Source organism: Pyrus communis, chromosome 13, assembly GCF_041283825.1.
Source record: "Pyrus communis isolate YQ-2024b chromosome 13, ASM4128382v1, whole genome shotgun sequence".
NCBI lineage: Eukaryota > Viridiplantae > Streptophyta > Magnoliopsida > Rosales > Rosaceae > Pyrus > Pyrus communis.
In genome coordinates, this window is record NC_142577.1 from 17,954,352 (window position 1) to 17,980,819 (window position 26,468).

Sequence of the window (26,468 nt, forward strand, 5' to 3'; positions counted from 1 at the left end):
ACACGTCGATCCATGATGATGTCCCAAATAGCAGTGCGCCTCCGACAGAAACAACTCCAACGAATAAGTATTTTCGGTGGCTAATTTCTCATTCAACGCTGAATATTTAACACACACCACCACCAAGCTTTCTTTCCCCATACACATCGCACCCTCAGAAAACTTTCTGAAACCCAAAGCTTTGGTGGATTCTTTTTCCTAAACCAAATTTAATCTTGGGGTTTCTCTTGGTTCCAGTCCTTCGCATCCCGAACCATCGCAAAACGCTTTTCCCCGCCGATCAACCGCCACCTCTTCCATCTCTCCCTTCCGGCAAAATCCAAATCCAGGTTATTACTTTCCCTTTTTGCTTTTTTATTCTGGAAATCTTTGTGTTCATCGATCTGCTAATTTCGGAGCGAACCCACATTAATTTTTCATCATTACTTCTCGATTACTGTTTTTTTTTCGATCTTGATTTGACTAAACCATCCAGAATTAACACATAAATCAAATATTCATATAATTTTTTTATTTTTGTTTATAGTTGTTTTTCGATTTAATTTTTCTGGGTAACGTTTTTTTCTTTTTTTTTTTTTCTGATAAATATTCGGTGTTGTAGGTGAAGTTTGGATTTTTGGGTTGGGGATAGAAGATGGGGGCATTTATTTCCAGGTTTTGGTTCATGTTGTTTCCTGCAAAAGAGTATAAGATAGTGGTGGTTGGGTTGGATAATGCTGGGAAGACCACTACCCTTTACAAATTACACTTGGGAGAGGTTGTCACTACAAACCCTACTGTAGGCAGCAACGTTGAAGAGCTTGTCTACAAGAACATTCGATTCGAGGTACCTTAACCATTCCCATCTCTATCGCTCTTCTATGTTATGCTTTTCTAATACTATGTGTTTGGAAATTGATTTGAATTTCTCAGTTTCCTTTTTTGTTCTTCTGGTAGATATTTCAAGATAGCCATGCAGTTGATTGGGGTGTTTAAAGAAATCATCTTTCCCAATTGTTTTGTTTCTTAATAGTGCACATAGGTTTTCTCTCGCTTCTATTTTGTTGGCATCCAAATGGTCTTGTTGGCTGTTGTTGTCTTGTAGGCTTTTCCCGGTAACTTTCAAAGTTGATTATCTGTTCTAATAATCAAGAGTAATTTTTTGTTTAGGTTGACGGAATTTTTGTAACCATAGGCACACAATATGTTGAAGCATTTCGCATCAAGTACTTTATTAGGAAGTATACCGTGCTTGATGCGATTAGACAAAAGGTTAAGAGTTAACCGGAAACACACTAATTTTTCATATTCTCTAAAAGCCTCTCACAGTTTGGATGTGTTTCCCATGAGAGTTCTTGACTTTAATAAGTGCTTGAACATTCATTTGTGGGAAGATGATAAGAGTTGGTTTAAGTTTTAGTTTAAGATATTCCTGGTCTTTATATAAGAGAATCATTCATTCCGTCAGGATTCCTAGTGTGCTGATGTGGCACACATATAGTGGCTATAAGTCCAATGATATGGTGCCATGTGGACTACACCAAAGTAATTTTTTTTTTTCGACTTATAAAATCTGTAAAAGAAAAGAGAAAGCAAAATAAAAATCTGTCTCTCTCCTCCCTCACTTCTCTCTATTCGTACCCAACTCACCTCAATGTCCACCAACCTCTCCAGGTCTAAGTTCCTCACATCGCTCCTCAAGTTTCTTCTTTGAAGAAACTTTCAATCTTGGTTTGCTGTGGGGAAGTCGTTGACCCTAGTCGGGAACATGATTTTCTGCAGAGAAGGATTCTGCTGTAGAATTGTGTATGGAGAGTCTCGGTTTATCCAGAATCGGAACTGGGGATTGGGGTTTTGGCTAGCAATGGAGGGGCTGCAGAAAACTGAAGAAACCTTTCCCCGACTCTCTATTGCTTCCCTAGCATCGCCCCTAGGACTACTAGCGACCTTGTCTTCCTTCAGATTGGAGGTTGCAACCTCTTGCCGACTTGTAATAGTAGGCTCTGGCAGCGAGTGCAGGGGATCAGGGTGGGGTTAAATTAGATTAGAAATTTAGAATACACATTTTTTTCCCTACGAGTTAATGGGTTCAAATTAGAATAATAATAATTTGTAACTTATAATGAGAATTTATTGGTTTAACTTTAACATTTGGGGCTGCGATAAAGGAGGAGCAGCTGTAATTTGTGGCGAGGTGTGTTGTTGGCTGTGATGGAGGAGTTTGGTGGAGAAAGATGACCAGAATTCATTTGGATTTATTTTATCTTATTTTACATTCTTTTGATACTTTTTTGTTTTTTGTTTTGTTTTATGGATTTATAATTTTTAAAAAAATCAATTAATTTGGTATAATCCACATGGCACCATACTATTGGACTTGTGTGCCACATCAGCACACTAACATAATTGTGTGTGTGTGTATCATCATTTGGACATCTAAAATGGAATAGACTTCATTTTGTGATATCTGGAGGATGTACTGGTTCTGGACAGGGAAAATTTAACGGTCCATGTGTTTTTGAAGTATGTGCTTAAACATGTCAGGATACATCCAACCATCCAGGAAGCATGAAACTTCAACATTACTTACCGAGCATGATAACTATGTATGGTGATCAACGAAGTGCAGAAATGAATTGAATGTTGTCGTTAAAACTTACAAGATAGTGCTTCATGTATAGTCGTATCCTTGGTCTGTGTATGGGTCTTTTTCATTTGAGCTCATTGAATATTTTGAGCTACGGCAGTTAAATGATGGCTCTATTTCTCAACCCTAAGCTCGATCAAATGTCAGTCGTGCTCTCAGTTTTCTGTTCCGTTGTCATTTTCATTTCATTTTCTCCTTCAAGGCACTGCATCAGTTTAGGTTTATATATTGTTAGATGCAAAGAGCTAAAGATGATACCTGCAAATCATGTCAATGACAGGTATGGGATCTTGGGGGACAAGAAAGACTGAGGACTTCATGGGCAACATATTACCGTGGAACTCACGCTATCATTGCGGTTATAGACAGTACAGATAGAGCCAGAATTTCAATAATGAAAGATGAACTATTCAGGTTGCTGGCACATGAGGATCTTCAACATTCTGTTGTGCTGGTTTTTGCAAATAAGCAAGACCTCAAGGATGCAATGACCCCAGCAGAGATCACTGACATGCTTTCTCTTCACAGCATCAAGAATCATGACTGGCACATCCAAGCCTGTTGTGCCCTCACAGGAGACGGGCTGTACGATGGTCTAGGTTGGATTGCCCAGCACGTTACAGGGAAAGCGCCCACTTGAAGAAAGACAGATTTTTCATGTAAGCGGGGTTTCGAGGCCAGTTGATGATACAGTGTCAGTTGTGTCATCAAAGCTATTTGCTCTGAACAAACGTGTAGATCATTTCCAATTTCAAATGCTGGAAAAATATTTTACCTTCTGAATCATTAAGCAGTTCATTAAACAATACGATATGCGTGGAGATTTGTAACGCTCTGCCGATACAGTGAAACATTTTGATTGAAAAATTGTTACTCTGCACAATCTGCCTCAAATTAAAGGCTCTCGAAATGAAAGTACTGCCATAAATTGTCATCTGCACAATGTAACGTTTTGTAAAACATTTGTGAATAACAGGAATAACAAAATCTTTGAACTGTCCTAATTGAAGCCTGCGTGCGAACAACAGTAACAATGAAATCTTTGAAACGTCCTGATTGAAGCCTGTGTGAACAAAAGACGATGGAAGCCTGGAACTCGGTAAAGACCGTCACAATATCCAGCACCTGCAACCTTTCGAGTCTTGGGGGCCTTCGAACCATCGATCCCAGAATGGATTAAGAGGGCCGTGTGTTCTGTCAATCAAGGGAAATGACAATCAGGAAAATGGGTAGTTTTCGAAACAAAGCAAACAAGCAGAATAGAGGTGTCACATTGGGAGTAATGGATCCGGCTTTGTCTCTGCACCCTTCAGTATTCTGTAGTACAAAACAAAAGTTGGTTAGCAAAATGGTCAGAGTCGAAACTAGGATTCTACAATTTTCTAAGTATCTGCCGTGCTTACTCCTTGCACGCAGATGATGCGTTTTCCATCTTTTCAAGTTGCTCCAGTTCTTCCTGCGGAAAAAAATGAGGAGATTGAAATCCATTCATCAGTCTTAATAATGATGTCATGCTGATAAATCATAACAAAGCACACGCGCCAAAGCACGCAACAAGCTGTTGAGTCCCTTTTCAGGGTGCCTTTTGGATTACCAAATCACAGAACCAGAAAATGGAAACTCCTGCCCACCAAAAAGATGAAAACAGATAAAGCAATAACCATGATAAATCTCCAATTCCACATTAAACCTCATGTGAAAAGTGTCACTAGACGCTGGCCATAAAAATTCAGGGTTGTGCAAGGCTGAAACATGTCACTAAATGCTTGACAATGGTGGGTGGTAGCTAAGCAAAAATGTTAACACAATGATGCAAAAGGGCACATTTCAAACTTATCTTAACAAGAAAAGTTTTAACACCCTACAGTTCATTGACATCCAACTTTTTGCCCAGAACATTTTGTATGCCTCACTCTTTCCTCAAGGTACCCTACCAACTTGGTGGAAGAGTGAGTCACGAAACTCAGAAATCTTTAACCTTAGTTGTTTCCCAAGACAGAGGATATGGAGTTGTGTTTCTTTAAAGAAGGTATGCTTTGTAAGTTTCAAGAGCACGCGGCATCAATTGAGATATGAAAGTATAATTAGACCACACCTCAAACCAAAACTTGAAAATAACTCCAGACATGACCGTCCCACCAATATATTTGGTTTCACAAATCTTATATGCAGCACATCGTTAGCAGCAAGTTTAACAGCTTTTAGCCCCAGATAATGACACGTCCCACCGATATATGTGGTTGCTCCTAGGTTGGTGGATGTAGTAACAATTAAAGTCAACACTCAAAAGAGGTTAAAATATCCAAACACAAATGTAACAAATTCCTAATTTTCTACTCAGCACACGAGAAGCCTTCTTTCAAAACACTCCGAAACCATTTAATTAGCCTGTCATTTATGGTGAACTTTACAGCTGAAAAGTCAAAACTTAGGGCTCAAGATACTCTTAATGTTAGTAGCTGTGGCCAATTTAACCATTACAAATTCATATTATCAATAAAGCCTCAAGTAACTTTAAAATAGTTTTGGAGATTGTTATTTTCAACTGAATGTTCTGCCGTTTAAGCTATTTGACATTTTGACTGCAGTTCTTTTCTTGTGCTGGGTAGGTCCTTCCAATGTCGTCAAATTTTCAATTTTATTCTAATTTTCAGTTATCAACAATTCCATAGGTTGTTCATTTTCACAATGCAGCATACATTTGAAACCTTATTCTTTCACTTATTTATCCACAACAACCCTGGTTACCTGGTCATCTTGTCACCCTAATGAACTTTTGTCTTCACAACTTAAAGACAAGAATCTTGCAAGTGTCTTGCACCACATTTGGCAACAAGAGAATCGTCAAAAACATAACTTCAGAGTTTGTTGCAGAGGGCTTAAATATGTATACACACACAAGCCAAATGAATGAGGAAAGTACGCCACTGTATAATGTGTAGAGCTCGACGATTTACTTCTCAAGAGTCAAAAGTGAACAAATAAAACTAAAATACACAGCTACACCTCTTAGCTGTAAAAGTTATCATGCTTTCATCACCAACAAAACCAATCAATTGTTCACACGAAACATGTACTCACCCAAGGCATGAGAACTCGACACTAAAGAGTCCCTGACCAATCACGTGTGTTACCCCATTATTATTTATTATCTATCTGATGCGAATCAAATTACCCTTCTGCACATCGGATCATGAACTATAACAACCGAGACATCAATCAAACTACGCCTAAGCGCAAACTTACATATTAACTCGACCTGACTAAACTAAACGACTAATAACTCCAACAATTTCTACATTTTGCAAACATATGGTTAGAGAGGGGGTCACATGGCCGCAAACGGAAAACCTGATTAAGAGGGTCACATTTAATAGAACAACCCTCATAAATTATGAGTAACAACGAATAAGAGCGTCACATGGCTGCAATAGGCAAAGCTGAGAATACACACAAAAGGGTGATGCATAAGCTTCCCAAACTCTCACGTTACACTAGGAAACCGAACCTACGGATCGATGAAACAGGACCGCAATCTAGCCAAAACAATCAAACCAAACCATTTCAAACTCTACAACCATTTAATCACATTCATCACACATCTAACAATTCCAATAAATGCATTTTTAATATACTTCGAATCCTAGATTCCATCATTGACTCCCTAAACCTTCAAACTCCAAACAAACAGAAAATTCAGTGACCGTACAAATCCAGCAGCTAACTGAATTCAACCTTGAAAATTGGAAATTTTCACCATATGTTGGCACATGCATCCAATCACAATCAGAAACGAAGCATAAGACAATCAAAACCCAACAACATAAGACGAACTCAAATTCCCAATATCATAGACAAAGTAAAAGAATCACACTGACCTCTAAGAATCTAGTTTCTTGCTCGAGCCGCTTCAACTCGGCATGTATCCTGTGCTTCCCTCTCGTATCGGCGGCTGACAAAGACTGCAGCCGTTGGGTTGTCGGGCTCAATGTTTCCGACCCATCCGATTGCATCGTATCACAGAACCCACTAAAGCTTCAAACTTTATAGCACATACCCAGTTGCAAAAACCAACATATATCACAACGAAACAATCTGATCATCGCAGAAACGCCATTGGAGCGGAAACCAACAACGACCCAGAAATCTTCATGGACCCCACAACCAATTTCTCACCAGAAACACGCAAAGGAGCGGATCTAGCAGTGAAGGAGAAAGGGAATGAAAGGGGAAAGGAAGAAAGTTTCTTTCTTCTTTGTATGTTTGGTTGTTTGGTAGTGGAGGGAGTGTTGGATGAAAGCTTGTTTTCTTTTTTCTGTTTTTATAATTTTCTGTCTTTTTTGTCTCTCTCTCTCTCTCTCTGGTTTTTACTTTCTCTCTCTACTTTTGGAGTCCAAGCAGCCATACAGATTCTCTACTTTGTTGAGCCGCCCCCACGCGGCGTTTTTCCCCCAACCTTTGCGCCGGTAATTGTGGATGGGTGCGCGCATGGTACTGTGGGCTTGGAAAGGACAAAATTTAGCTCAGGTTTTAAGTAGTAGAAAGTAGAAAGGGGAATAAAATGTCCGTAGAATCACACTACTTGTTGGGTTGGTGTTGTGGCCCCTTGTAGCCTTGTAGGATATCACTTATGCGCTTGTATGTCACTATTGTGGCGTTCTGATGACCAAAATATTTATGTGGCAGTACTTTTTTTATTTTTTATTTTTTTTTTAGAATATGTGGCAATACTTTTGTTCGATGAAAATACTATTCATATTATACATTTTATACTGTGTTCCGAGACAGGAGAGATAGAGGGGCATAAATTGAATCTTAAAAGGGACAGTTGTGATATATGAATTTATCTAGTGGTGGTTTATATATATATATATATATATATATATATATATATATATATATATTTTTTTTTTTTTTTTTTATAGAAAAAAGAGACAAGTGATGACAAGTTATGATTATCCACCTCTTTCGGACCCAAAGAGGCTATGAGAAATTTTACCTTGTCTGTGACCACAATCAAGTAGACTCACCAACTCAGTGCATCGAACTCGGGATCTCCCATATTTTTTTTTATTGGGGAGCCGCAATCCATGCCCTTACCATCTAGTGGTGGTTTAGGTTTATCACCTATTGCTGTTAGTACAATTTCTTTTGTGTGACGGTGTAGTATATTGGAGTTGTGTTATGAATTCACCTATTACAAAAAGAGATTACAAGCCAGATGATTAAGAGTATTTACTTTTGCATTTGAGGTTAGACTATTCCAATATTACTTTTATAGAAGAAAAAAACAAATTCACCTAGTACGTGTGCAAATATTAAAAATTTAATACTAAATCATAAATAGTGAATAATTTGTGTAAATTTATTGTACCAGATGATTAGGTTTGGTGTAGTGGGTTAAAAAAATAGAATGTAATGTTTATACTTATATACATCAATTGTTCCACATTATCTGCGAGATTATGAAATCAGATATACTCAATTTGGAGTTACTGAAGGCGAGATAGAGTGGATGAACGTTAAAAAATTTGTTCAACTCTAAGATCCTTAAAAAGTATTACACACTTTAATGCCACATCAACATATCACATGATACGAACTATTCTGCCACATTAAAATTAACGTTTTCTTTTTCATATATAGGTTCATCTGCTCTTCTTATCGTTCAAAAGCATTGGGGCTTGATTGAAACTAATTTCAAAATGGCTGAAAGCTATTTTAGAGAAAACATTTTTGGATTCCAAAAGTACTTAAAGTGCTTTTTCATTATTCACTTGCCGTTTTACTAGGGATTGGTTTCAAAAGTATTTTCATTAAAAACGTTTTCAACCATTTTAAAAGCATTTTCTGATGAACCCTTACTGTGGTGATGCGTCTATTATTTTGGTGCATGTACTTACTTAAAATGAGTACTCGATGTAATTTAGATGGCTGGGTGGATTGAAGATTAATTAAAGGGCGTAAATCCAGCTTCAAAATCCAAAAGCTTTGCATATATTAGGCCTTCAGTAACCTATTTGAGCCCATAATCATCTACAATTTTTATCTTTAGTGATTCGTAGACGACTCGTGGAAGGGAAGAAAATTACGTTCCTCTCTGTAGTCTTATTGCACATTTGAACCCTGTATTTTTTCTTATCGTACATATTAGATGAGTATATGCACTGTTACTTCCTTTGCCCATATCTAAATTATAAATCCGGACCAACAAATTTCGCAGATGAAAGACCAGCTACCATATACGACGACGCTACGTGTTCAATCCAGAGCGAACCCGACTATTGAAGACCAATTCCCGTTCGCACTAGTTACTGCATGCCACACAGCTGTCGACGCCCACTGCCACCGACGTCCACGTGTCCCCGACATGCAACCTCTTCTTGCAGCCAGTACATAAACTTGCACTCAGTCGATCAAATTCCTTAATTAAAACCCTAAACCATGTCATCCGTCTCTGCAATCTCCTCCTCCCTCTTAAAACGAACCATCCCTTTTTGTTCATCCGCGGCTACTACTACCCTAGCCACGACAGGAAACGGGGCTACACAGTTTCTATCCCTCAAAAAACGCATATTCCCCTCAGCATCTCATCTCCTAGCCCCTGCCCTACCCGACCCGCCCGACCAGTACCCTACTAAGGCGCCGCCAGAGTTTTCTCCGTCAGTTCCAGGCCGCTACGACCAGCCTTCTACTCCTCCTGAGGTCCCTGGAATTTCCACCTCTCCGGAAGTGGACCCGACTACTACTATACCACCTGAAGTCAGACCATATCCTCCACCACTAGAGCCCGGTCCGAACCCGGGTCCAGATTTTCCGGTACCTCCCTTGGACCCGCCTCCTGTGCCCGATATTCCGCCACCTTTTCCTGATAACCCGCTCCCTAATCCCGGTATACTGCCGCCGCAGCCACCTGATGTCGTGCCTCCGCCTCCGCCGTGGCCTGAGATTATACCTCCTCCAGCTCCACCGCCACCACCAACCGGCCCGGGCGGGCCTATTGTTGTCTAGGTTGTGAATTAAGTTTTCAAATTTGATGGGAAATTTTGGATGTATATAGAAGCAATCTACTTGTTCTATGACTAAAAAATTTGGTTTCTTTTGTTTTTTGTTTTTTGTATGGACAAATGAAATGAGTTGGTTTTTTTTTTTTTATTGGACAAATGAAATGAATTTTCCGTCTTGAAGCTAATTTTGATCTCTGGAGTTTATTATTATAGTTTTACATATTTGGAGGCAGACAATATTTATGCTCTTGAAGTAGCAATGCATAGTTGAGCCTCTTGTCGTCTTCATGTGAAATAACTTCGATTGAAAGTTGAAATCATATAATGCAAGGCCGGTCCTAAGATTTTGGAGGTCCTGTGCGAGACTCAAACAGACGCTCTTACAAGGTCTAAATTTTGGTGGTTATATTTTCTTTTATTTTCTTGTTTATAAATTGATATAAACGTAAAAGAAAATAAATAAAAAAGAAGCATGGTTTGGTGGCTATGTATTTACATTTTTTATGTTTTTGGGTTCGAATTTACTTTTTAAATACAAAAAGCATGATGTGGTGGTGGTTATGTACATATCATGTCACCGTACATATATTATAATCAGAACAACTCATGTTCTTTATTATGAACTAGTTAAACAAATTAATGGTTATGATATTTGTAGTATCTTATAATGAACAGTTAGTTTTTTTTATTGCATTTTTTCTCACTCTTTAAAGTGAGGATAATTCTAACCCCCATTCGGTGGATTGTCATTAGATTAGTTAGAATTCAAGATTTGTGTCTTAAATCAATTAAACTAAATTAATTTAACAGTAATCAATAGGGGATGAGCATCACCTGCTCACCTCCATTTCAGTGTTGTGAGCAAAGTTATATTATATATGGATGACAAAATAGTATTCAAATATGATGAAAATTAGACGATTCTTAAAAGCTGATCAAAAGAATAAACGAACGACATGTATTCGATTAAATGATATCATATATGAAAAGGGGTTTAAAGATTATATCTTTAAATTTTTAAGGATTTTAATTAATTATGATATTCTTAATCATAGATTTATCATCAAAAGTTCTCTTTTATAATGATAAAAATTAAACTACAAATATTAAAGAAAAAAAAAATTAATGTAGTTCAAAAAAGGAAAAGAAAAAATTAATGTAGTTCAAAAAAGGAAAAGGAAAAATTAATGTAGTTCTAAAAAGGCCCAAAATGGATCTGCTAGTGGGAGTCGAACCCGTGCAAACACAAATGTAAGTACCAGCACTAGACGACTCCCCTAAGGCAACAACAGGAACTATGTTCACAAATTGTTTTATATGTCGTCATTATAAAGGTTATTAAAATTCAAAGGCCCCTAAAAATCGGGAGCCCTGTGCGGTCGCACGTCTGGCAGCCCCTCAGGGCCGGCCTTGATATAATGGTATATTTTTCAATCTTAACAGTAAACAAATTCATGTAGGAGCTAATGGAAAAATTGAAATTCAGAGTTTTTGGTACTCTTTAAGACAACAAATATTGAAGGAGCATACCATATGTAGTTTGAATTGATTTTGAAAAATATAATGAAATAGTTGAATTTTGTTAATCACATGCATTTACATATGAATAAGGCAACAGCAGCAGCATCGACCTTCGCACCCAGGACCAAGAGGTGTCATGTAAGCGTACTTCATGTTGACATATGAGATTGTATTAATTAATACTTTGTTTAACTTGGTATCAGACGTTGAACCCTGCTGTGGTCGCTTCCTTGCGTGTGCATAACCCTAATTGTGCACCCACATGCCATAAACATGGGGATGATTATGATTGATGTTGATGATGCACTCTCTTGCATGAACATGTACCTGCATACCATATGTATGAAGATGTTGTTGCTGCTTTTGTTGCTTTGTCCTCCTTTCGCTTAAAATCCTAACTTTTTAAGGTTTTGTCTTAATTTGCTTTGCCCCTAACTTTGCCGTTGATTTTTTTTTTTTAAACAAACGATATTATCTACCTTAAGGGGATGAAGTGGACTTAATCTCACAATGGGTTAGCAATATCGTTGTTCAAATTCGTCTTTGGCAAGAATCGAACTTAAGACCTCTTACTTACAAGTAAAGAGGAATAACTAGACTGTTGTAGCCTATTTTATCTGACAAGGAAGGAGGCTGGTGGCAGACAAAGATATTGAAGAGAGATGTGTTTGTAGGGTTGTGTAGAAGAATGTGTTGAGGATGTTGTTATCTCCCTTACGCAGTGCCTTTATTTATAGTAATAAGAGGGAGAAGAAATCCTTCTCCTCTAAGGAATACAAGTTCATATAAGAAAGAATAACTAGAATCAAACCTAATATAGGATTTACACAATCACACTTAAACTAGAAGTTTATAACACTCCTCCTTGAGTGTGTAAATACTCAAGTAGATTCGGCATCATGTAAAGGTTAAGGAAGTCGACTCGTCGGCACTGATTCTGGGAACACACTATTCTTAACAAGGTAGGAACTTGCATAAGGAAGTAAGTCTTACAAAAAACCCTATGGCTATGGTAAAAACCCAAGTAGCGACAAAACCCATAGTCTAAGGAAAAATGCATGAGTAATGCAAAGTCAAATGAAACATCTACATGACATCATCAGGGATATGATCAACCCAATGTGGGTTCCTTGTTAAAATCTAGTTAGGTAGCAAAAACCCAGTGGGAAAAATGCTCTTAATCGTAGGGAAAAAGAGTACATTAAGATCAAGCAAGTATACTTTAGGATACTCCCCTTAAGTTTGACATAATTCCAAAGAGAACTAGCAATATTACAACTCAAAAAGTTTACGCATACCAATTCCATGAACAAGCTTTTGAAACGTCACTTTCGGTAGTGATTTGGTGAAGAGGTTGGCCAGATTGTCTTGTGAACAGATTTGCGTGACTTCAATCTTCTGATGCTCTTGTTGTTGATGAGAGAAGAAGAACTTCGGCGCAATGTGCTTGTTGTTGTCTCCTTTGATGTAACCCTTCTTGAGTTGTTCGGTGCATGCTACGTTGTCTTCATAGATCGTCGTTGGGACATCAACGATGGGGTAAAGATCGCACGAGCTTCAAATATGGTCCACAACTGCTTTCAACCAAAAACAATCCCGAGTTGCTTCGTGTAAGGCGAGAATTTCAGCATGGTTAGATAAAATGGCAATTAAGGTTTGTTTAGTTGACCTCCAAGAGATTGTAGTGCCTCAAACGGTAAAGACATAACCCGTTTAAGAACACGTCTTGTGTGGATCAGATAAGTATCATGCGTCGGCATAACCAACAAGGTAAGAATCGACTCGAGATAAGGGGGTGTGGCATCACTCGAGGATTCGTAGGGATTTAACAAGCCCAGATTCATAGTACCCTTAAGGTAGCGGAAAATGTCTTTAACACCAGTTCAGTGTCTGCGTGTTGGTGCATTATTGTATATTGCCAAGATTAACAATGAATGAGATATCAGGTCTAGTGCATTAAGCTAAGTACAATAAAACGCCTATCACACTTAGATAAGGAATTTCATACTCCAAAATCTTTTCATCATCCTCATTTGGACGGAAGAGATCTTGTTTTGCATCTATTGATCGAACAAACATAAGAGTACTCGAAGGCTTCTCTTTATCCTTATTAAAGTGGCACAACACATTCTGGGTGTAGTTCATTTGATGTACTAAGATTCCATCCAAACGGTGCTTTATCTCGAGACTGAGATAGTATCGAGTGTTTCCTAAATCTTTCATCTCAAATTCCGACTTCAGGTGCGCGATAGTTCTCGTGAGCTCTTCAGGAGTTCCGATAAGGTTTATGTCATCAACATAAACTACAACTATCGCAAAACCAGAATGTGACTTCTTAATGAACACACAAGGGCATAGTTCGTTGTTCACATATCCCTAACTAGTCAAATACTCACTCAGACGGTTATATCACATTCTTTCGGATTGCTTCAAACCATAGAGTGAATGCCTCAGCCGAATTAAGAGCATGTTTCGGGGTTTCGAAATATTTGATCCAATCAATGTAAATCCTTCGGGAACTTTCATATAAATTTCCATATCAAGATCCCCATAGGGATAAATAGTTACTATGTCCACCAGCTGCATACTCCATTTTTCGAAAACTACCAAACTGATAAGGTAGAGAAAAGTAATCACATCCATAACGGGTGAATAAGTTTTGTTATAGTCAATCCCGGGGTTTTGTGAGAAACCTTGCGCAACAAGAGGAGCTTTATAACGTATAATTTCGTTCTTCTCATTACGCTTGCGAACGAAAACCTACTTGTAGCCAATAGGCTTCACATGTGGAGGAGTATGAACTACAGGTGCAGACAACTTACGTTTCGCAAGCGAATCGAGTTTGACTTAGATTGCTTGTTTCCAGTTTGGCCAATCGGTTCTACATTGACATTCATCAATGGAACGGTGTTCAATGTCATTGCTCAACATGATCTCAATAGCTATTGCATATGCTAATCCATCGTCGACGATCATCTCATTTCTACACCATACATCATCTAAGCTAGCATAATAGACCGAAATCTCACGATTCTCGGAAGGTAGATTAGTTTTTTCAATGACGTTTCTGTAATTTATAATTTCCTTATAAGTTGGATAAAATGAGTAAGCGACAATTGGATTCACGGTAGGCTTTTTAGGTGCCCATGTCGTGGGTTTCCTCTTCCGGGTGTGTGAATCCTTTGAACCAAGAGGTTCAATGACACTTCCGTAATTTATAATTTCCTTATAAGTTGGATAGAATGAGTAAGCGATAATTGGATTCACGGTAGGCTTTTCAGGTGCCCGTGTTGTGGGTTTCCTCTTCCGGGGGTGTGAATCCTTTGAACCAAGAGGTTTGCCACCCTTTTGTGTATGGGTAGATGATTAGCTAGCCACTAATGTACGTGGATTACCAAAGTTGGCGTCCCGGGCCTTCAAGAGGGAAGTTCAACGTAGATTTGGTACATCCATGTTTGCAGGCACATTTGCAGCTGGAATATCTGATCTTGTCACTCGCGCTAGATCGGTGAAAGCATCTGGCATGCTCTGAGCTATGCTTTGGAGATTTAATATGTGCTGCACTTTAGTTTCAGACTAAGCAGTGCGGGGAATCAAAATGAGACAAAGTGGGAGTCGTCCACGATAATTTGCATCGTTCTTCAGGAAGGTTAACATTCGTATCTCCCTCTAATGACGGGAAGACTGTCTTATAAAAGTGACAATCCGCGAAACAAGCTATAAACATATCGCTTATCAAAGGTTTTAAGTAACGATTAATTGAAGGAAAATCATATCTGACATAGATTTCCATCATTTGTTGAGGCCCCATTTTGTAAGTAAGGGAGGCGAAATCGGCACATAGACCACACAACCAAAAATGTGCAGATGCGATATGTCGGGTTTGTATTTGGTAACCAACTGAAGGGCACTATATGGTTGGGTCGTAATAGGCCTCATGCGTACCAACATGGATGCGTGCAATATTGCATGGCCCCAAGTAGCGATCGTGAGCTTGGTACGTATGACTAACAATCAAGCAATCATTTGTAAGCACTTAATGAACGTCTCTGCCAAGCCATTATGGGTGTGAACATGAGGTACTGGATGTTCAACTTCAACCCCAACCGACATACAATAGTCATAAAAAAATTTAGATGTGAATTCTGCAGCATTATCCAATCGAATAAATTTGATCGGATAATCAAAGTGGTGAGCACTGATCTTGATAACTTGAGCTAACAGTTTGGAAAATGCAATGTTTCTTGTGGACAACAAGCACATGTGTGACCAACATGTGGAGGCATCAACCAAAACCATAAAATATCTAAATGGTCTGCAGGGAGGGTAAATCGGTCCACAAATGTCCCCTTGAATCTTTTGTAGGAAAATAAGAGGATTTGAACAAATCTTGTCATAAGAAGGCTTAATAATAAGTTTTCCCATAGAACAGGTCTGACATGCAATTCCTTGAATCGAGCTTAAACTTTGGGTTAGTGGATGCCCATGTGATGATTTGAGGATAAGGCGCATCGCTGTTCGTCTAGGGTGTCCCAAAGGATCATGCCAAAGTGTAATTTTGTGCGTGGTCCTAGAGGTAGAGCCAGCCACATAATGGCTCTCTATGGGGCGTATGGTCTTAATATACAGATCACTCAGGATACGTTCCATCTTCTCTAGAATACGCTTCTGGCCATATTCGTAGGAAGTTATGCACAAAAATTCAACTCCATTTTCTACATAGGTTTCAGCATGATAATTATTATCTCTAACGTCCTTAAAACTCAACAACGTTCTTTCGGAACGCGGAGAATAAAATGCCTCATTAATGGTCAAAATTGTACCATTGGACAACATTATACGTGTCTTTCTGTATCATTCGATCAGGTTGGATAGGTCTGAAAAGGTTGTCAGAGGTGCATTCTTAGGTATGAAGTTAGTGAAATAGATGCGTTCACGTAAAACAGTGTGCGTGGTTGCCCTATCTGCCAGATAATTAATTTCCCCACTAATCATCCCTAAAATGAAAATTAATTTGAATCGGTCACATGCATAAAAGTTCTAAAAACAAATATCCATTCAAAATAATTTTAAGTATTCAAGGATGGTAATTAATTAAAAACTTAATATCCAAAAAACAAATCACTAACAAATAATCCAAACATAAAGGAAAATTGTTCAAAATTAACCAAAAACAAGGAGTTCGGCCACTAGTTGGAATTCGACCCCAATGTCTAAATTTCAACTAGAAAAATAGTTTAAATCTAAGATTCTAATCTTCCATAGGAGTAATGGCCTCTTGAAAGTCAGAAACCTCTATTTTGGTACTCTCTGGTTCGTCCACTTGCACAAAGTTTAATTCAAACTTCTTACGACGAGAATGTTATTCAGTTACAACCTTTTAGAGAGCACGACAAACATGGGACCAATGATCATTTGAACCACAACGATATCACATATCTGCATCCATGGTTTCAGATGCTTTGGCCTTATTCTTGAAGTTTGAGGCCTCTTACTTCCGGTAAGAAGATGTCCTTTTGGTGATCAAAATGATCAACCAAAGTGACCTATAGTGCTCATGGATTAAAGTGACTAAAAGACTGTCTCGCCATCTTATTGCCAAATCCCTCACTGGAAGATCCCGAACCCTGGCCACGACATTTGAATGAAAATGAGTGTCTAGGGTCGAAAGAAGAGAAATGAGTGGAAGGCTCCCTCGTGCTCCAAGATCTGAAACCTTGACCTCGCAGATTCTGATTTCGAGGTGATTCTGGGTAACTCCGTTCCAACGTGACTGTTTAACCCTCAACGCTGCCTGAATTATCTCTTCATAAGATGCATAAGTTTGTGGTGCGAAGAGTTCACAGATGTCATATTCAAAGGAATTTCAAGTTGTACCATCATCTTCTAAGGGGTTTCATAGACCGGGTAGTGGTGTCTCGCCAATCGTCGAAAAGTACTATCCAGCTCCATGATCGTTAAATTGCCCTGGCGCAAACTCGAGAATTCCTGTATCTTTCTTAACTGATACTAGGGGCTCAAAAAGTGTGTACTGAAGAGTATCCTAAAAGTAGCCCAAGTCATCATTGAGTTAGATGGCCGAGAGTCATTCATTGATTTCCATCAAAATCTCGCACTACCCTGGATAAAGTAACCTGCAGTCTTTGCCCAATCAGCCGCTAGGCAGGACATACCCTCTAGAGTGTCCATTTTCTTGAGCCAATCCTTGGCCTCCTTACAAACAGGGAAAACATGTCGTAGAGCGGAGGTTAATTGTTGAATTCCACCCATCAAACCAGAACGAGGCCGATGAGGCATATTCCCATCACCAGTATCCATGGTTTTGATAAAAGGCAAACAAGATTTAGAAAGACGAAAGATTGTGGCTGCATGAAGGATTATGACAACAAAGTGGAAAAAATGAAGTCCTAAGTATGCTCTGATACCAATGTGACACACCCAGATCCCGGTGTCTAAAGGACAATGGGATAACCACATACTGGCCAACAATTGAAGGTGATGCAAGTCATTTCATGAATGCATATAGAAAGAACATGTAAAACATGCATATAAATTCGCGTGTAACTACGCAATATAGTAATCAAGTACAAATCTTAATAAAAGATAATATTCAACTGTCACCAATTTAAAAGTGATAATGCATGACATGTTCAGAGTATACTATTAATTCGAAATACAAGCGAAAGGAATATCAGAAAGTGCAATTACAAGAGATGTACTACGCAGAGAAGAGGACACAAATTCACTAATATGGGAATGCATCATAGCTCGGGTTGTATGCCTCGTTCCTAGGTCCTGAGGGGGCGCAAAATAAAATATGACTGAACCAAGTTATTATATAAGTAATACTAAAACAATTACTCTTCAACGTACTAACCCCCAATTTTAGAAAACTCATATAGTATAATAAGTAATAGGTTTTCCAAAAACCCTAGCATGCCATAAAACCTTCGTAAAACATATATCATAAATAGTGTGCTTAGTAGTGGTATCATAATCACTCGAAGGCCTTACATCGCCCGCCCGAAGGCATATATAAGTATCATTCGCCCGAAGGCCTTACATCACCCGCCCAAATGCATATATAGATATCATTTGCCCAAAGGCCCTACATCACCCGCCTGAAAGCATATATAAATCTTCCGCCCAACCTATGTCACCCGCCCGAAGCCATATATAAATCTTACACTTGGAGGCCCTAGATCACCCACCTGAAGGCATATATAAATCTTGCACCCGTAGGCTTTACATCGTCCGTCCGAAGGCATATATAAGTGTCAATTGCCTGAAGGCCCTACATCACCTGCCCGAAGGCATATATAAATGAATATCCACTAAGTAAGCATAGAAAATCATGAACATAATCTTTCCAAAATATATCTTATCGGAGCTCTATAGCTCAAACATCATATCATAAATCATATTCATAAATATCTCAGTAAACATAAATTCGATAAAGCATGATATTTCATAAAAGCATAAATCCGATTTACTCATAAATGTTTCATAAAACGTAGTCATAAAATCATGCTTTTCATGTATGCATTTCTAGTAATAAAATGATGCATTTTGGAAGGGGTCTACTCACAAATACTCTGTCGTCGAAGAGCCGTTCAAACTAGGGAGGACGGAAACGCCACTAACAAATGCACCTAAGCACATAAAAGGACCAATTAATAAAACTCTACTAAAACAATTGAGTTTGGGAAAACGGACGTCGTAAATTGGTTCAGGACGTCGAAAAACCTACGGGGGGACCTTGGGTTCCTTGTATAGCGCAGCTTGGGAAGTGAGTTTTCGAAAGGTTTTTCTTTTATTTTCTGGTTCAAGAACTCGTAGGAACTACAAAGGAAGGTGGTCGTGTAGTCATGGTTGTTGTTTGTGCTGCCTTCAGGGAGGGTTGGTTTTTTAGAGAGAAATAAGAAGGCCAAGAGGTGAATGAGAGAGTTTGAGAGAGAGAAAGAGAGTGCTAGATATTTTTTTTCAGAAAAAGGGACGGGGACTTACTGGTACAAGGGGAAACATGTGGGCCCTAGTGGCTCACAAAACAAGGTCGCTAAAGACGAAACTCGAAATATCCGAAAAAATGTTCGACGTTTCGTAATGTAAAATCTTCGTTACAACTCCAAATTCGAATCTGTTCGTGCCTATGCGTTAGTGGCGATGAGTACTATAAGAATAAACTAAGAAAATTAGTAATACGCGATACGTTGAGGTGGTCAACGAAAGTCAACGTTCATGCTTCAAGGCCAATTTGTTAATTTCATACGTTTGATAATATAAAATACGACAAATTTAGAACAGTGTATCACAGTAACCTTTCAATATACATTTCTCACTTATCAATTAACTCTTTTTATTTTAGTTAGAGTTGTGAATTTGTAACATATGTTGGCATTGGATAATACGAGGAAATACACCCTGCAGTCGACGGGGTACAACTTTTAGTTGCAGTGGGAAGTAATGGCATGCTGATTTAGTATTTGAAGTAGGCAGTGGATGAGCATCTGAATTTTGTTATCAATTGAACTGATGCCTTTTTATATATTTATTTATTTTTTTGGTTTCTTGTAACTTGTATGTCAACCATTTCAGCATTTTGTTTGTAATGGATATTAAAAATTCTGTAGTTCCAACAGGAGCGCAGATTAGGAGTGTAGTTGTTCCAGTGCCTCAATCGGAAATTTCAAGGACCGGGACTCCAGGTCCTGATTTTTGGTCATGGGAACCCCCTCAGGGTGGTGATAAAGGTTCAGATGGTGTCAGCTACTTGCCGACAGCGAAGAAAACTTCAGCACAGTCAATTTTAAGCAATCCGGTATTAGAGAAAGAATATACGAACGTTACAAATCATAGAATAAACTGAAGAGAAAGTTTCGATTTGATTGCATAATTGTGGACTTGTGCACATGGAGAAAACTGCAGACAAGTGGTTGTGAATTTACTCGTAATACCAATTGGATGAAAAGGTATTAATTCATGAATTGTAGGAAAGGAGACAACAAATGCAAAGGTTATTTTGTATATGTATTATACGAAACACACAAAAGGGATTGAAGTTCCTCCTATTCTGCAAGTACATAAAGATTACAACTCACCACTTGATATGTCTCCAGCAATTTCCCGAGTTTTTCCCGAGTAGGTGTGCATGTTGCTCTCCATCAGTCACTCCATCAAACATTATGTATTCCATGAAGATTTTTTGTTGACTGCAGAATCAGATAAAAGGGCTATAGTGAGATTCTCTAGGAGTGTAAATCGATAGTAAACGTTTCATTGCAACCAAATGAAAGCTAAAAGAAATTATCAAACGCATGAGGTGTAATAAAACTTTACGTCTTCTCTTGGTAGTCTTGCCATGTATCCATAAGCTTTACTAAAGGAAAAGCCCGAGCTGCAGGCATTATCCGACAACAGATTTCTTGGACGGATGCATGAAGTGAAACCGCTAATCCATAGCCAGAAGATTACTATGGAGCTTTTTGATAGCATGAATAATGCCGACCTACATAAGATTAGATGCACAACTGACATGAATTGTTTCAATTAAGGAAGCATACTTATTCAAAGGTTCTCCCATCCCTTGAAAAAATACACAAAATCAAAGTATTCAACATTTCAATGGTTCCCACATTTCTTCCATACGCATACCATTCAATAACAATCACAAATGTGAGAATTTGGAAAAGGATCAGGGTCACCTTGGGCACAACTCCAGTTTAAACTCTCCCTCCAAAAGGCTCCGCCGGCATATCCATAGCAGCAACAACAACAATCATCCTTCAAAGTCCTCCGGCCGACTCATTTCTCCTTGTTGCTGCACAACAAAAGATTAGCTCAATTGGCACAAACAATCAAACAAAACCCAATTTTCAAGTATTCAATTATTTCAAACTTAATAGTTGAAGTAACTTAAGAAAATTTTAAAATATCAATTGGTAAAGTTAAACATAACAAGGGAGAGAGAGCTAATTTTCTGTTTGGTTACTTAGAAAATGAAGGGAAATATAATCTTGACCTTTTGAGATAGGCTAAACAAATTCAAAAACCCACTCCACATGCAATCATTAAAACCGATTAAACTGGTTCAAAAGAACCGGTTTCCACAACCACTTCGAAAATCAGCAAAAATAAAACCAAAAATTCAGAGCTATTTCTCAAAACATTAACTCCCAAAATCTCAAACTATTTCTAGCCGATAACCTTTTTCGAAACCCTAAAAATCACAGTTCAGAGGAACTTACTCGTTGTAGGTTTGAAGCAGAACCAAATTGCTCTTCTTTTTTTTTTTTTTTTTTTTTTTTTTTAAAGTAATCATTGGGGGTAACATTCTCCTTGCTCTGCAAGTACAATCACACAAAACAAAATTCTAAGCCAAAATATTTTCAAAAGCTTGATAGAAAAAAGTAATACAAATTAAAGAGAAGAAACAAGAAGAATAAAGACAGAGGATAGTGGAGGAGTAGGAACGGGGAAAGGAAAAGAGCTGCCGCACCTGATGGTGGCGGTGGTTCTGCTGTAGGAGAGAGTTGGAGAAACAGGGCTCTGGCTTTTTGGTTGACAGAACAACATATGAATTAAAGCAGCAGTGGATTGAGTATGAGTAAACGCAGCAGCGGTGAAGGAGCGGTCGACGGTTCTCGCTCTCAAAAGGAGCCAACGATAACTGAAGAATGGAATAACAGATGACCAACACGTTTCCAATAAGGCCAAATTAGTCATTTTACTGAAACCATCCGTTTAATTAGTGACTGCTTACAAAGGCCAAAGTTGAGGAGTCATTGTACAGTTAAAGTTCGTCTTATCAGAGCAATGTTTTCTCAATTTTAACTCAATTCGAGTAGTGGTTCTTTAATTAGATGTCTATTACTATGGTCCATCAACTCATCAAAACGTGTAATTATGGTCCCTCAACTAAAAATTCATTACCATTGATCCCTCAACTTTAATCTAACTAGAGAAATAGTCCCTCAACCGTAATCCAATTGTAGCAATGGTCCTTCCAACATAACTTGTTTTGACAAAGTTGAAGAAAATGACCATAACTACACATTTTGATGAGTTAAGGAACTAATGGTAATGAATTTTCAGTTAAAAAATCATTACTTAAATTTGATTAAAATTAAAAAATATTTGTTACAATTTACTCTTAAATTAGCTCATCATATATACACGTTACTGTTTTTGCACCTTTTGGAAGTCAAATAGTCACTATCTAACCATTGTCATAAGTTAAATGGATAAATTTCACTTGTCATGATTTGTCCTATGAAAATGTCACAAGACTCGCAACCACCACCCCTTGTCTCGTCTATGAGGCACAAAATGCTGCGTGTCATAATACGCCAAAAGAGAATAATGCGTCGCCGTTTTGGCCGTTTTACTTGATAGGGATAGGCACCACCAGTACTGCCGCAACGTGTGGTGCTCATTCAACCGAGAGTCACACACTGACTCTGTTAGGTACTCAAGCGGACGAGCCCAACCCAAAAAATTAGTTCAATTGGTGGGAAGACCCCAATAACTTAAGAATCCTTACATCCCTATAAGTGTATTCGATGTGGGATCATAATATTACACCATTCTTCGGAAGTCGACGTCCACGGTGGCCCTTGATCTGGTGGCTTTTACCCTTAACGGCGGTGCATCCTTTGGTCGTCCCTTTAAGGTAGCAATTTCCAGGTCATCCTCTCCGCCGCATTGGGAACCTAAGCTCTGATACCAATGTTAGAACCTGCTCTACGTCTTCTACAATTGTATCGAGCGAAATACCAAAACAATATACTTTTCATTAACTACTTTTCTTTATTTACAAGCCTCCATTAATACCGACCTCCAACTCCTAACAATCTCGAACTAATTCTTTAACCTAATAAATTCTACCGTACAATTGTTAATCACAGACACACTGTCCGCGTGTAATCTTCATCTCCGCACAACACACATACGTGTGTCGGTAAGCCCTTCCGATTTCCCAATCCTTTCCTTTCTCAAATTTCGCATATATGAATTCCCACTATTCCAATTACCAGGAGTCGACTGTGTTTGCTGCTTGCGTTCCCATTTCACTGTAAATCTCAATCCTCACTGCCATTTTTCACCTTAGTTTCCAGTAATCAGTGAGAAAAAGTGTAAATTTACCTGTTTAAATTTGTGGGTTTTCCTTGTTTTACCGTATCATGGCGATTTCGATGCTTTACGGAGCTCAGAATCTCAAACTTGTCAATGGAATAATAGCAGTAACACCAAGTGGGTTAGGTTCTGGTGGGAAAAATTACCCTTATGGGGGTTTTTCCCAGAAGGGTTTAGTGAGCTATGGCGGTAGGAGTCAAAAGACCAGAACTTTAGTGGGACCCATATGCAGTGTATCATCCTCAAGGCCTGCTTCGCAGCCTAGGTTCATACAGCACAAGCAGGAAGCTTTCTGGTTCTATAGGTTTCTGTCTGTAGTGTATGATCATGTTATAAACCCTGGGCATTGGACTGAGGATATGCGGGACGATGCGCTCGAGCCCGCTGAACTTTACGATAGGAATATGGTGGTGGTGGATGTTGGAGGTGGAACTGGGTTTACGACTCTTGGCGTTGTTAAGCATGTGGATGCCAAGAATGTGACCATTCTTGACCAATCGCCGCACCAACTTGCCAAGGCTAAGGAGAAGGAGCCCTTGAAAGAATGCAAGATAATTGAAGGGGATGCCGAGGATCTGCCGTTCCCAACTGATTACGCGGATCGATATGTCTCTGCTGGAAGGTACAATTTCTGCTTGTTTTGCTTCCTGTAATCAGTGTAATGAGTTTGCATTTAAAGGAATTTCAAAGTGTAATGTGTTTGCATTTAAGGAATGTCAGGTGGGGTTTTGAGCAATGGGGTTATTTATTTGAAGTTCAGGTGTAGAAATGTATCATAAAGAACGAGTTTTGTCATTGGAACTTTGATCTTATCCTAAATTTAGCTCAGGTTATTATCGTCTTAAGTCAAATTTCGTTGAGGTGAATGAGAAGAAGTTATATGCTGGTTTTGTGGTTAATCTTAATTAACGAAAGCAGTAGTACTTATCTTGTCTTATGCAATTTCAATATTTTGTTTCTCAGTATTGAGTACTGGCCAGACCCACAGCGTGGAATCAAGGAAGCATATAGGGTACTAAAAATAGGAGGAAGGGCTTGCCTTATAGGCCCTGTGCACCCAACCTTTTGGCTGTCTCGTTTCTTTGCAGATGTGTGGATGCTCTTCCCAAAGGAGGAAGAGTACATTGAGTGGTTCAAAAATGCTGGTTTCAAAGATGTTCAACTGAAAAGAATTGGTCCAAAATGGTACCGTGGTGTCCGCCGCCATGGCTTGATTATGGGTTGCTCTGTGACAGGTGTTAAGCCCGTATCTGGGGACTCCCCTCTCCAGGTAATATATTTCTTTATCTGTAATTGATTTCTATGTTCCGGGGCTTATGTTGGAGTCTCTTTTTATAGTGAATGAAACTCTTGTTGGTTGATTAATGTCTGGACTCTCACATGTCTATTGCAACATCTTGCAATAACAATTTGGGGTTGTGTAAAGAATTTGTTTTATCTAAGAAATCATCGCTAACTATAAAATAGCTCATCAACTAGCAGAAGACCGAAAATTCTGCTTGATTTTTTTGTCATATCAAATGGCATGTAGTCCAATAAATAATTCTTCCAATTCAAATTAGAGACTTGCTTGTTGCTACGCTTTTGAAATATTTTGTCTAGAGGCATCGTTATTCTACTTTTGAGCTGGCAACTTAAGAATGAAGTTTGTTCCAGAGAAGGTGATATGGCATGGTTTCTGCATATTAACGAACACCCTGATACATGTTATATTTCAATCTTTAGTTTTACGAGGATTTCTCTTATTTCTGATGCCATGTTTGGATACATTTACCTTTCCATGTTATTGTTTTCTTAAAACTGCGTATACGTTTTTGTTTTAATATTTGTTTACAAATTCTTTTGGAAACTAGATGTGTTTGGAAATTAAACGCGACTATAGTGATTCGTTGTGGTACAAGAAATGATTTGGTCATGGCGGTGGAGGTGGCTGCAAGAATTTCATTGGAGTTTTTATATTCTCTCATTTCTTCATGATTGTTTCAAAATTCTACTAGAAACAGTGAAATATGCTGGAAGTTAAACACAAGTATATAAATTTTTGTGTGCTGGGAGAGGTTATGGTGGTCAGTTCTTGTACTAGCTACGAGTGATGGTGCATAACAATGGTGGTGGTTGTGACATAAATGGTGATGCTGGTGGAAATAGTAATGGCAGGTGTGACTCTGGGCAGCCATGACGGTGCTTGAATTAGCGGAAAGGGTGATGCTGGTGATGGTGTTCTAGTGGTTGTGGTAAAGGTATTAGTGGTGACAACCGACAAATAGTAGTGGTGGTGTTGGCGACAACGCTGGCTGTGGTTCATTTAGAAGCAAAAGCAGAAAACAGGAGGAAGCAATACTAATTAATGCTATCTAATAAGATTTTGGATTTGGACACTTCGAATATATATGAGGGTCTACATGAAGATTTGGTATATAGTAGTTTTAGTTCAAAAGCAAATTTGGGGACACTTAAGTTTGTGAGTCGTCATTTACGTGGGAGGCTTATTTTTGCTTTGATAGATTTACTTCTCGTATTTATTTGATGCTTGCTTTGGTGCAGCTTGGTCCAAAGGTGGAGGATGTCAGGAAGCCTGTGAATCCATTGGTGTTTCTTTTTCGGCTCATTCTCGGTGCAACTGCAGGAGCTTACTATGTGCTGGTTCCAATTTACATGTGGATTAAAGATCAAATTGTTCCAAAGGGCCAGCCTATCTGAAACAGGAGTTACAAAATGTGAAAGGATTATCAGCATTTCCTACGGTTTGATCCCTTCTTTTCCCCTTCTTGGGTGAAGCTAGCCAGTTAAGATAATCTCTTTCATTTTACAAACGCACGTCTCTGAATTTGTGCTGCGGGGGACGCACCTTTACCGCATAAGTTTTTTGGAACTGTGTTGAACAAGTGACTTAGTTGATCCGTAATTTCGTGTTGCTTTTATGTCGTAACATTTTGTTTTAAAATGTTGGAAGGTGTCAATTCAATGCTTTTAGCCGGAAGATGATGAACAAACTTGAAGTGTTAGTCGATGGAAGTTGGGTTTTGAGGTAATCAAAATTTGACTTCTCGAAGAATACTATAGAAAAACAAACAAAGAAACATTCAACCCTAAATTTTAAACTAACAAAGAAACATTCAATCCCAAATTTTAAGACCAAATTTCAACGGCAACTTCACTCAAAGGATGATGCTACAGCTGCT

The 26,468-nt window shown here is 38.6% G+C and overlaps 3 protein-coding genes and 1 long non-coding RNA gene across 7 annotated transcripts; 2 read left to right on the plus strand and 2 right to left on the minus strand.

Moving 5' to 3' along the window:
- LOC137736940 (uncharacterized) lies at positions 1 to 3,509 on the plus strand. The gene is made up of 3 exons (XM_068476265.2): positions 1 to 329; positions 602 to 826; positions 2,907 to 3,509. Exons 2-3 carry the CDS (start codon positions 635 to 637, stop codon positions 3,264 to 3,266), a joined length of 552 nt encoding a protein of 183 aa, XP_068332366.1. The 5' UTR covers positions 1 to 329; positions 602 to 634; the 3' UTR covers positions 3,267 to 3,509.
- LOC137736941 (guanine nucleotide-binding protein subunit gamma 2) lies at positions 3,468 to 7,014 on the minus strand. Its single transcript, XM_068476266.2, has 4 exons — positions 6,505 to 7,014; positions 4,030 to 4,082; positions 3,899 to 3,943; positions 3,468 to 3,820 (listed from the first exon to the last, which is right to left on the minus strand). Exons 1-4 carry the CDS (start codon positions 6,637 to 6,639, stop codon positions 3,736 to 3,738), a joined length of 318 nt encoding a protein of 105 aa, XP_068332367.1. The 5' UTR covers positions 6,640 to 7,014; the 3' UTR covers positions 3,468 to 3,735.
- An 11,080-nt stretch (positions 7,015 to 18,094) lies between these two features.
- LOC137738451 (uncharacterized) lies at positions 18,095 to 21,836 on the minus strand. 4 transcript variants are annotated; one of them, XR_015954853.1, is made up of 7 exons: positions 21,650 to 21,836; positions 21,399 to 21,494; positions 20,806 to 20,971; positions 20,491 to 20,659; positions 20,253 to 20,363; positions 18,743 to 18,806; positions 18,095 to 18,457 (listed from the first exon to the last, which is right to left on the minus strand). It is a non-coding gene; the product is annotated as an uncharacterized LOC137738451 (long non-coding RNA). The 4 variants fall into 4 exon arrangements; XR_015954854.1 differs by lacking the exon at positions 18,743 to 18,806; XR_015954855.1 differs by lacking the exons at positions 18,095 to 18,457; positions 18,743 to 18,806 and having other exon boundaries at positions 20,088 to 20,363; positions 20,856 to 20,971; positions 21,650 to 21,835.
- A 765-nt stretch (positions 21,837 to 22,601) lies between these two features.
- Positions 22,602 to 26,230, plus strand: LOC137738337 (2-methyl-6-phytyl-1,4-hydroquinone methyltransferase, chloroplastic). Its single transcript, XM_068477974.2, has 3 exons — positions 22,602 to 23,908; positions 24,250 to 24,556; positions 25,831 to 26,230. Exons 1-3 carry the CDS (start codon positions 23,334 to 23,336, stop codon positions 25,984 to 25,986), a joined length of 1,038 nt encoding a protein of 345 aa, XP_068334075.1. The 5' UTR covers positions 22,602 to 23,333; the 3' UTR covers positions 25,987 to 26,230.
- The last annotated feature ends 238 nt before the right edge of the window (positions 26,231 to 26,468 follow it).

What these genes read in the sequence shown, in the direction of transcription:
- LOC137736941 (XM_068476266.2), bottom strand. Translation starts at nt 6,639, where the DNA reads ATGCAATCGGATGGGTCGGAAACATTGAGCCCGACAACCCAACGGCTG. An exon ending in AAGAAACTAGATTCTTAGAG is followed by an intron (nt 4,083 to 6,504) that starts GTCAGTGTGATT and finishes TTTTTTCCGCAG; the next exon opens with GAAGAACTGGAGCAACTTGA. An exon ending in GCATCATCTGCGTGCAAGGA is followed by an intron (nt 3,944 to 4,029) that starts GTAAGCACGGCA and finishes TTTGTACTACAG; the next exon opens with AATACTGAAGGGTGCAGAGA.
- LOC137738337 (XM_068477974.2), top strand. Translation starts at nt 23,334, where the DNA reads ATGGCGATTTCGATGCTTTACGGAGCTCAGAATCTCAAACTTGTCAAT. An exon ending in CGATATGTCTCTGCTGGAAG is followed by an intron (nt 23,909 to 24,249) that starts GTACAATTTCTG and finishes TTTGTTTCTCAG; the next exon opens with TATTGAGTACTGGCCAGACC. An exon ending in CTGGGGACTCCCCTCTCCAG is followed by an intron (nt 24,557 to 25,830) that starts GTAATATATTTC and finishes GCTTTGGTGCAG; the next exon opens with CTTGGTCCAAAGGTGGAGGA.
- LOC137736940 (XM_068476265.2), top strand. Translation starts at nt 635, where the DNA reads ATGGGGGCATTTATTTCCAGGTTTTGGTTCATGTTGTTTCCTGCAAAA. An exon ending in ACAAGAACATTCGATTCGAG is followed by an intron (nt 827 to 2,906) that starts GTACCTTAACCA and finishes TGTCAATGACAG; the next exon opens with GTATGGGATCTTGGGGGACA.